This window comes from Acipenser ruthenus, chromosome 45 (assembly GCF_902713425.1).
Source record: "Acipenser ruthenus chromosome 45, fAciRut3.2 maternal haplotype, whole genome shotgun sequence".
Taxonomy (NCBI): Eukaryota; Metazoa; Chordata; class Actinopteri; order Acipenseriformes; family Acipenseridae; genus Acipenser; species Acipenser ruthenus.
In genome coordinates, this window is record NC_081233.1 from 4,836,730 (window position 1) to 4,847,887 (window position 11,158).

Sequence of the window (11,158 nt, forward strand, 5' to 3'; positions counted from 1 at the left end):
GGTCTTGTACTGGTGGGAGTATGGCTCACTTTTGTTTAGATGCATCCAGAATGTTAGTGCTCTTTTTTGCATGCTGCATGCATGGTTTGGTGTTTTTCGCTGTACCTGTAATATGCTTTTGCAGAATTCAGCACGCAGGGTTTCTACTGGATGTTTATCCCATTTTGTGTAGTCTTGTTGACTGACTGGACCCCCCCTCACTTCCAAATAGCACAATGGGCTGGATAACACTGTCAAATATTTTTAGCCACATTCTGACAGGTAGATTTATTATATAAAGCCTCCTTTTGATGGCATAAAAAGCTCTGCAGGCTTTTTCTTTTAGTGCATTCACTGCCAGGTTAAAGCTCCCTGACGCACTGATGGTCAGGCCTAGGTATGTATATTGTGTGGTGTGTTCTAGGGTGTGTTGTGTAGAGTGAAGTGGGACCTGCTTCTTTGACATCTGGCCTTTTTTTGGAAGTTCATAATTTTGGTATTTTTCATGTTTAGTGTCAGGGCCCAGGTCTGACAGTACTGCTCTAGCAGTGACAGGCTCTGCTATAACCCCTGTTTAGTGGGTGACAGCAGGACCAGGTCACCTGTGAAGAGCAGGAATTTAATTTATTTTGTGTGTAGAGTGAGACCTCTCTCTCTCTCTCTGCAGGTCTATCCCCTCCCTCCCTAACTCCCTCCCTCCCTCTCCCTACCCTCTATGCCTCCTCTCTTTCTCTCTCTCTCACTCTGCAGGTCTATCCCCTCCCTCTCCCTACCCTCTATGCCTCCTCTCTCTCTGTGCAGGTCTATCCCCTCCCTAACCCTTCCATCTATGCCTCTTCTCTCTCACCACCACTCTCTGTCTCTCTCTCACCCCCACTCTCTGTCTCTGTGCAGGTCTATCTGCTCCCTCTCTCTTACCCTCTCTCTCTCTCTGTCTCTCTCTGTGCAGGTCAGGGCCAGTGCTATCGCACAGGATGCTGATCAGAACTATGACTACGCCTCCAACAGCGTCATCTTGCACCTGGATGTGGGCGACGAGGTTTGTGTACAGCTGGACGGGGGCAAAGTGCATGGGGGCAACACCAACAAGTATAGCACCTTCTCTGGCTTCCTGATCTACCCAGACTGAGAGTGCCCCCCCTGCTGGACACTCCGAACATTACAACACCATCCAGAAAAGCAGGCAGGGGAGCAGCAGTGTGCACCGGGCAAGCAAACTGAACTGGACTTGAATCAACTTCATTGGAATGAACTGGGTTGGATTGGATTGGACTGGTTGAATTGGGCTGGGAGTGGGGGGGCATGATACCTTTAATACCCTGATAAATTGTCCCTTTTTAAAGTATTAAGCTATATAATACCATTTTCTCTGTACTCTATTGAACAAGCTGGCTATTTTAATCCCCAGTATACTATTGAATTCTCTGTACTAGACTGTATTGAATTAACTGGCTCTCAGATCCCCAGTACTGAGTACGCTGTACTATATTTTAGAAAAGTTTATTCCTATATTATGAACAATATTTATCTAATACAACATGAGAGGATTTCATGAAAAAAAATATTGAAAACTATAGACTGAAAACATCTATCTTATTTCTAAGTATTTTTACCCCTAATTGTGGTTTATTTGAATTGTCCTCCCCTTAACCAGGAAGCAATTTGGTATCTTTCCAAGCCTGCCCAGCTTGTGATTCCCTGTGACCTGGCAGCCGAGCTCTCATTTACAGGCAGCAGTTTTCCTTGTAATCTTTATTTCACCTCCCCGAGTCCAACGCCGCCCTGGAAGATCACAGCAAGCATGAAACCCGAGGGTGAGAGAGAACAGTCTGATGGCATGGTTCTTACAAACACCTGTTAACATTATCAAGGAGCACAAGTGTTATCATACATTGAATTCCCTGCCTCTCACTTCCCCAGTACTCAGTCTCTACACAATATTAATGTGTTGTCCTATTTTTTGGCTTATGTTTCACCCTTCCGATAAAAACAAAGCAAACTTAAAATTGAAAAATTGCCAATTTTGCCAGCTGTTGCGATGTTTTTTTTAATAAAATCTATTTGATTGGTACCCTAGAACAAGCTGTAAGAGAGGGTTAACCTATATGGATCCTGGTGTTGAATGGAATGTAAGGTTAGCCTGTACCTGAACACACAGCCACCAAAAGCGCTTTATAAAACACAAATGGTGTTCATTGAACAAGGGTCTTCCATTGAACCAGACCTGACCCCATCTCACTGTAATGCATGATTATGTTTCAAACAAAGACCCCTGCAATGTTAATGTCCCCACTTGCAATATTGAAGGTCTTTTGGGAGATCTGTGTGTGTCAAGTTGTGATCTGCCCTAAATGTGGTTTTATACTGGAGTCAATGTTTCAAAACTGCCTTATCACACATTCCATTGTATTACAATGTTATTACATAGTGACTTCAACCAAGCACACCACTGCATCTGTACAGAGGTATGCTTATTATATTGTTATTAACACATACCGTACTTAGATCTGTTTCATGAATAGCAGTCTATAATAATACAGTGACATTTATTAAATACAGATTGATTGATTGTGTCTGAGTTTTCAAACAATCTATGTGTGTGTCTGGAGTGGTTTGCCTCATGAAATGATTGTAAGTAAAACCTGTCTAATCCAGCCCCTCTACAAACTAGCATTCTGTATAATGTTTGGGTCTTGACCAGATCTCAGTTACAATGAAGGTGTGATCCTCTATACAATCCAGAAGCTGTCTATTCTGGACTCCGGCATGATTTGTAAGTCTTGCCTGCCTAAAATCAATGTGAATCAATGTAAGTCATGCTAGTTTATAATCAAGTATGTTGCGTATATATGTACATGTCCCATGTGTTTGGTGCATCTACAGTAAAATCCTTGTTCACATAAAGGAGACAGTAAAATGAGTACAATCCTTGAATAACAGGGTTTAACTGGACACTACTGCAACAGCATGTAATGTAATAGAGATTTTCAAAGTGTTCAGATAGTTTGACATTTATATCCTTTTTTAGGTCTTGTAATTGATTTACAGTACCTCTGTAAACCAGCACACTATCATCCAGCACAGTTTTCCAATCCCAAGCGATGAATGGTTAGACAAGTTTACTGTTCTCAAATTGAGGTTAGTGGCTCACCTGGTAAAGGCACAGCTTCAGGTTGTGCAGGGGACATACAGTCAGGGGAGCTCTGGTTCGCGTGTGCAAAGTTGCTGGTCTTTGCTTGGGACTCCATAGGGAGCGTCGCATTGGCTCTAGCGTTCCCGTGGGCTAGAGATGCAAAATCAACAGGAACCTTTTCTCCTCGTCACGCTACAGCAAACCCTGGCCAGGTGCCCAGAGAGTTCTGAGCAGACACCTGCAGGATTGGCCTTTGTCCTCCAGAAGCCGATAGCTCACTACATCGGCTCTCAAGTTCCTGGGTGTAAAAGAGGAATCTGGCTTGGTCGTGGGATCGGAGGACTCCCACTGAACCTGTGTGGGGAATTGCTTGCGGTGAGGAGAAAAATAATTGGGCATTCCAAATTGGGGAGAGAATCAGGGGGTAATATAAATTTAAAAAAAAATAAATAAAGTTAGCACTTCCTCTTTCTGGTCACTGGGGTCCAGTTTTGCTCCAGAATAGCTGGGTCTGTGGTCAGTTCACAGGAAATGCATGATAATGACAATAAGATATAACAACCCTGTATCAAAAAAAAAAGTTCTCAGCTATAAATTAAGTCTGATTAAAAAAAAAGTGACGCATGATTGCTTACTGTTCTTTTCACTTTCGGCTTTGTTTTTGATTTTCATATTAATACAACAATAAACCACTACTTTTAAATCATAATACATTCACCCGTTCAAAACAAACAATGCATTTTATCAGTAGGGCTTTGCCCCGCCCCCTTTTATTATGTAGTCCCAAAGTCCCAGTTAATGTTCCAGCCCAGGAACAGGGGCAGCAATTGGTCCATGGGTGGCAGCCATGGTGGAAGGTCCTCCTCCCATGCCAACACTAACAGTGGCCAGGCTGACCGTGCACAGGCTGGCTCCTCTGACCAAGGCAATCCTGGCAGCCGAACTGCTGCCAGTGGAGGTGGTCTCCTGACCTACCCCCCTTCTCCTTGGTTGGCAGTCCTATGCGGTGCAGGCTCAGCAGTCCTAGGCGGTGCAGGCTCTGCAGTCCTATGCATTGCAGGCTCTGCAGTCCTAGGCGGTGCAGGCTCTGCAGTCCTAGGCGGTGCAGGCTCAGCAGCCCTAGGCGGTGCAGGCTCTGCAGTCCTAGGCGGTGCAGGCTCTGCAGTCCTAGGCGGTGCAGGCTCAGCAGTCCTATGCGGTGCAGGCTCAGCAGTCCTATGCGGTGCAGGCTCTGCAGTCCTAGGCGGTGCAGGCTCTGCAGTCCTAGGCGGTGCAGGCTCAGCAGTCCTATGCGGTGCAGGCTCAGAAGTCCTAGGCGATGCAGGCTCAGCAGTCCTAGGCGATGCAGGCTCAGCAGTCCTATTCGGTGCAGGCTCTGCAGTCCTAGGCGGTGCAGGCTCTGCAGTCCTAGGCGATGCAGGCTTAGCAGTCCTATGCGGTGCAGGCTCTGCAGTCCTAGGCGGTGCAGGCTCTGCAGTCCTAGGCGGTGCAGGGTCAGCAGTCCTAGGCGGTGCAGGCTCTGCAGTCCTAGGCGGTGCAGGCTCTGCAGTCCTAGACGGTGCAGGCTCAGCAGTCCTATGCGGTGCAGGCTCAGAAGTCCTAGGCGATGCAGGCTCAGCAGTCCTAGGCGATGCAGGCTCAGCAGTCCTATTCGGTGCAGGCTCTGCAGTCCTAGGCGGTGCAGGCTCTGCAGTCCTAGGCGATGCAGGCTCAGCAGTCCTATGCGGTGCAGGCTCTGCAGTCCTAGGCGGTGCAGGCTCTGCAGTCCTAGGCGGTGCAGGGTCAGCAGTCCTAGGCGGTGCAGGCTCAGCAGTCCTATTCGGTGCAGGCTCTGCAGTCCTAGGCGGTGCAGGCTCTGCAGTCCTAGGCGATGCAGGCTCAGCAGTCCTATGCGGTGCAGGCTCTGCAGTCCTAGACGGTGCAGGCTCTGCAGTCCTATGCGGTGCAGGCTCAGCAGTCCTATGCGGTGCAGGCCCTGCAGTCCTAGACGGTGCAGGCTCTGCAGTCCTATGCGGTGCAGGCTCAGCAGTCCTATGCGGTGCAGGCTCTGCAGTCCTAGGCGGTGCAGGGTCAGCAGTCCTAGATGGTGCAGGCTCAGCAGTCCTAGGCGGTGCAGGCTCTGCAGTCCTAGGCGGTGCAGGCTCTGCAGTCCTTGGCGGTGCAGGCTCTGCAGTCCTAGGCGGTGCAGGCTCAGCAGTCCTATGCAGTGCAGGCTCAGCAGTCCTAGATGGTGCAGGCTCAGCAGTCCTATTCGGTGCAGGCTCTGCAGTCCTAGGCGGTGCAGGCTCTGCAGTCCTAGGCAATGCAGGCTCAGCAGTCCTATGCGGTGCAGGCTCTGCAATCCTATGCCGTGCAGGCTCAGCAGTCCTAGGCGGTGCAGGCTCTGCAGTCCTATGCGGTGCAGGCTCTGCAGTCCTATGCGGTGCAGGCTCTGCAGTCCTAGGCGGTGCAGGCTCTGCAGTCCTATGCGGTGCAGGCTCAGCAGTCCTAGGCGGTGCAGGCTCTGCAGTCCTAGGCGGTGCAGGCTCAGCAGTCCTATGCGGTGCAGGCTCAGCAGTCCTAGGCGGTGCAGGCTCTGCAGTCCTAGGCGGTGCAGGCTCAGCAGCCCTATGCGGTGCAGGCTCAGCAGTCCTATGCGGTGCAGGCTCAGCAGTCCTAGACGGTGCAGGCTCTGCAGTCCTAGGCGGTGCAGGCTCTGCAGTCCTAGGCGGTGCAGACTCTGCAGTCCTAGGCGGTGCAGGCTCTGCAGTCCTAGGCGGTGCAGGCTCTGCAGTCCTTGGCGGTGCAGGCTCTGCAGTCCTAGGCGGTGCAGGCTCAGCAGTCCTATGCAGTGCAGGCTCAGCAGTCCTATGCGGTGCAGGCTCAGCAGTCCTATTCGGTGCAGGCTCTGCAGTCCTAGGCGGTGCAGGCTCTGCAGTCCTAGGCGATGCAGGCTCAGCAGTCCTATGCGGTGCAGGCTCTGCAATCCTATGCCATGCAGGCTCAGCAGTCCTAGGCGGTGCAGGCTCTGCAGTCCTATGCGGTGCAGGCTCTGCAGTCCTATGCGGTGCAGGCTCTGCAGTCCTAGGCGTTGCAGGCTCTGCAGTCCTAGGCGGTGCAGGCTCAGCAGTCCTAGACGGTGCAGGCTCAGCAGTCCTATGCGGTGCAGGCTCTGCAGTCCTAGGCGGTGCAGGCTCTGCAGCCCTAGGCGGTGCAGGCTCTGCAGTCCTAGATGGTGCAGGCTCAGCAGCCCTATGCGGTGCAGGACAGGGCATGAGCGGTCCCTCCGAAGTTGACGGCAGCAGCAGACCCTCGGGAGGCTATGCGAGGATGGCAGCCACCGGCCAAGAAGGCAGCAGCAGGAGCTCCACTTCTCCCCCTGGTTATGGAGGCGGGAGCAACATGAAGTCTCCCTCTAGTGGTGAAGGTGGGAGTGGCAGGTATTCCTCCCAAGGCGGTGGAGGTGGGAGTGGCAGGTAGTCCCCTGCTTGGGCTGTGGATGCTCGTCCTCCCCCCTCTTGGGCGATGGACTCTTGGGCTCCCCCCTCTTGGGCGATGACACTCAGGCTCCTCCCACTCCAGGTCCATGTCCTCCTCATGCCCATAGCACAGGCAGTTTGTGCACCACTCCAGGTCTGTGTCCCAGTCCTCTTCCCAATCGTAGCAGTTGGCCTCCTCATGCCCATACTCCATGCAAATGGAGCACATTGCTGCACCAGCCCAGGCCAACTGGGACTGCGCCACCTCCCAGCGCTCTCGTTGGATCTGGCCGGCCACCTTATTCATCACGTTCAAGGCCTCCTCTAGAGCAGGGTACTTCCCTCGGACCTCCGGTGGTAGCTGGACAAAGTCCCCAGGTGTTTTCTCCTCTCCATTTTCAGCCACTGGAGGGTGCTGGGGTCAAAAAGCCATTTTCCAGCTACCTCCATCCTCTCTTCACTCACAAAAAAAAAAATCCTTTTCTTCAATAAGTAGTTCCAAAAAAAAACAAACAGGTAGAATCCCACGCTGGACACCACGTGACAGGGTAGCTGAGGGTTGACATTCCCAGACCAGACAGCTGACAGAGACAACAAAAGGTGCTCTCGGCACCGTATTTATTCACAAATAAAAATAAAATAAATATTTGAACAAAAAACAATGCTCACAGAGCAAAATAAAACGTTTAACAAAAACAGGTCTTGAATGCAAAACACACACGTAAACAAATACCGTGCTAGTCTGCCCAGCATGAGTAGATATTGCTTTACTGTTCTTTTCACTTTCTGTTTTGTTTTTGATTGTGATTTTCTCTGGTCACTCTCGTTCTCTTCCCCTGAACACCCATCCTGAGCACAGAAGCTGCTGGATTTTATACATGTGACCGTCTCCGAATCAACAATAAATCTGTGATCTGATTCAAGCATTCAAAATCCCCAAATCCTAAAAGGTATTGACAATGTCGACCCAGGGGACTTTTTCGACCTGAAAAAAGAAACAAGGACCAGGGGTCACAAATGGAGATTAGATAAAGGGGGATTCAGAGCAGAAAATAGTAGGCACTTTTTTACACAGAGAATTGTGAGGGTCTGGAACCAACTCCCCAGTAATGTTGTTAAAGCTGACATCCTGGGATCCTTCAAGAAGCTGCTTGACGAGATTCTGGGATTAATAAACTACTAACAACCAAACGAGCAAGATGGGCTGAATGGCCTCCTCTCGTTTGTAAACTTTCTTATGTTCTTAAATGAATCAGTCTGGAGACGGTCACATTTAGTGGATAGGCTTTCAGTCCCATCCACGCTGCCACACAATAACAAACTTTCTTTTTTTTTTTAAATAAACAAAATACATTCAAACCAATAACAATAACAAAGCCAAACATCGTTTTAAATAAACACAAAACACAAACATTTTAAAATCATATTAATACAACAATAAACCATTACTTTCAAATCATAATTATTATTATTATTATTATTATTATTATTATTTATTTCTTAGCAGACGCCCTTATCCAGGGCGACTTACAATCGTAAGCAAATACATTTCAAGTGTTATAATACAAGTAATACAATAAGAGCAAGAAATACAATAACTTTTGTTCAAGCAAGGTACAAGTGTGACAAACCACAATTCAATAATACAGCAGATAATAGTGATAGTTACATCAGGATATGATTAAATAGTGATAGTTACATCAGGATGTGATTAAATACAAAGTACTACAGGTTAAACACTTGGCAGATTACAGTATTCTGAAGTACAGGATTAAATGCAGTAAAATAGGGGGCAGATAAGAGCAAAATAAAGCACATTTACATGAAGGGTGAGAGTGTCCCAGGATACAAACAGAGGAGTTCTACAGGTGCTGTTTGAAGAGGTGAGTCTTAAGGAGGCGCCGGAATGTGGTCAGGGACTGGGCAGTCCTGACATCTGTAGGAAGGTCATTCCACCACTGCGGAGCAAGGGTGGAGAAGGAGCGGGCTCTGGAGGCAGGGGAGCGTAGCGGAGGTAGAGCTAGTCTTCTAGTGCAGGCGGAGCGGAGAGGTCGAGTGGGGGTGTAGGGAGAGATGAGGGTCTGGAGGTAGCTGGGTGCAGTCTGGTCAAGGCATCTGTAGGCTAGTACAAGAGTCTTGAACTGGATGCGAGCGGTGATCGGGAGCCAGTGGAGCGAGCGGAGTAGTGGAGTAGCATGGGCGAAGCGAGGCAGAGAGAACACCAGGCGGGCAGCAGAGTTCTGGATGAGCTGGAGCGGACGGGTGGTGGACGCAGGGAGGCCAGCCAGGAGGGAGTTGCAGTAGTCTAGGCGGGAGAGTACCAGGGCCTGGACCAGGAGCTGGGTAGCATAGTTGGTGAGGAAGGGTCGGATTCTTCGGATGTTGCTAAGGAAGAATCGGCAAGTGCGTGCCAGAGTGGAGATGTGCTGGGAATAAGAGAGGCAGGGGTCGAGGGTGACTCCAAGGTTCTTAGCTGAGGAAGAGGGAGAGAGTGTGGTAGATTCCAGAGGAACAGAGATAGAGAGATCAGAGGAAGGGGAGGAGGAGGGAAAGAAAAGGAGGTCAGATTTAGAGAGGTTGAGTTTGAGGTGATGAGAGTGCATCCAGGAGGAAATAGCAGACAGACAGGTAGAGATACGGGAGGAGATGGTGGAGTCAGAGGTGGGGAAGGAGAGGAAAATCTGAGCATCATCAGCATAGAAATGGTATGAGAAACCATAGGATGCGATGAGGGGGCCCAGGGAGCGGGTGTAGAGAGATAACAGGAGAGGACCCAAGACTGACCCTTGGGGGACTCCAGTTAAGAGAGGGTGAGGTGTGGAATACGTTTTCCCCTGTCCTGCTACACGCACATACATGTGATCCTCTAAACACAGTAATCACACAGCACCTGAAACGTTACAAATATCTGTTTCAAATTGATAGTTTATCGGATTATAGACCAATGCAATCTGAAACGTCTACAGCTATGGCCAACTGTTTTACATCATCCTATAGAATGAACTAATTTTGCTTAATAAAGCGTTAACATATTGAATGACATATATACTTAACGAAAAACAGACTTTAAAAAAAAAAAATTACATTTCTAAATCTAACATGAAATAATGTGTGCAAGTACGGCTTCCAGTAGACTCTTGCAATATCATTTTGTAGTTTCTTTGATTATATGATGTTAAATAAAAGATCTAAATGATGTTCATATAGTTTATTTTATTATTATGTCTCAATCCTACAATTCTAGGTGATGCAAAACGTGGGGCTACAGCTGCATAGGAGGCTACGGGTGTGTGGTAAAAGCTTGGTGAAGATTGACGCACAATCAAGGCTGTTATCGTGCTCACCCTGCAGTGTGCCCGGCGGGTGGACAGACAGCATCGCAGCTTATGGAGCATTTTCAATACAAATAATTCAAATAATTGGTTGCAATAAAGTAAGAGTGGGATGCAAAACTGCAGCCTTCAGAATTGCAAACATGCCAGCTAACCGCGAGGCTAGGACCCCAGGTGTGAGCTAACCACGAGGCTAGGACCCCAGGTGAGAGCTAACTGTGAGGCTAGGACCCCAGGTGTGAGCTAACCGCGAGGCTAGGACCCCAGGTGTGAGCTAACCACGAGGCTAGGACCCCAGGTGTGAGCTAACCACGAGGCTAGGACCCCAGGTGTGAGCTAACCGTGAGGCTAGGACCCCAGGTGTGAGCTAACCGTGAGGCTAGGGGGCAGACCACAGGTATGCAGGATTTCAACCCTATATAGAATCTTTTAACAACCTTGATAACTAATTATTATTATTATTATTATTATTATTATTATTATTATTATTATTATTTATTTCTTAGCAGACACCCTTATCCAGACGACTTACAATTGTTACAAGATATCACATTATTTTTACATACAATTACCCATTTATACAGTTGGGTTTTTACTGGAGCAATCTAGGTAAAGTACCTTGCTCAAGGGTACCCCACCTGGGATTGAACCCACGACCCTCCGGTCAGGAGTCAAGCTGAAGGGATGCATGTTTCAATGGAGATGCTTCCAGTTAACTGGAGAAGTGTTCAGCAGGTGGCTTCAGAAATGACAGCAAGTATAACCCTTATATTGCACATTGTACACATGCTCATCTGTTATATACATCAGACTCACTGATCCGAATCTGTTATTAAACAGAAAGAAAATGCCTTCAAAAAAGTTTACCCAGGATTTGATACACAAGGACAAACGAATGCGGCAACAGACACATTCTGAAATGGTATCCTAAGCTAGTTCCATTAAACATGAAACAACTTCTTTCTTAGTCAGCCAGTTGGTCCTCTATGTGAAATGCAGTATGATCCCTTTATTATTCATTTGATGGATACATCACAGTACATGATAAAGAGATTGTGTCCTTTGCTGTTTATAGCTTCTTCTCATCTTGGCAGAGAAATTCTGTGGAATCTTTCATAGGAGAAGCTATTAGTATAGCTGCAAGCCCTAGGGAGCTGTCAAGTACAGTGATGTTAAAGATTGTACATGCTTCTGTTAAACACTATTGATAAACAAGCCATTACCCTGTGTGCTGACAGCATTCAGAGCCACCAGAA

General features: G+C 48.2%; 1 protein-coding gene across 2 annotated transcripts in view; it reads left to right on the forward strand.

Annotated features, from left to right (window-relative positions):
- LOC117400971 (complement C1q-like protein 4) overlaps positions 1–4,175 on the forward strand; it is a 45,290-nt gene extending 41,115 nt beyond the window's left edge. For both annotated transcript variants that reach the window (XM_059013454.1, XM_034001337.3), the window contains one exon: positions 929–4,175. In XM_059013454.1, the coding sequence (XP_058869437.1) occupies positions 929–1,108 (180 nt within the window). In that variant the 3' untranslated portion in view covers positions 1,109–4,175. The remainder of the gene's footprint in view (positions 1–928) is intronic.
- Positions 4,176–11,158: the final 6,983 nt, after the last annotated feature.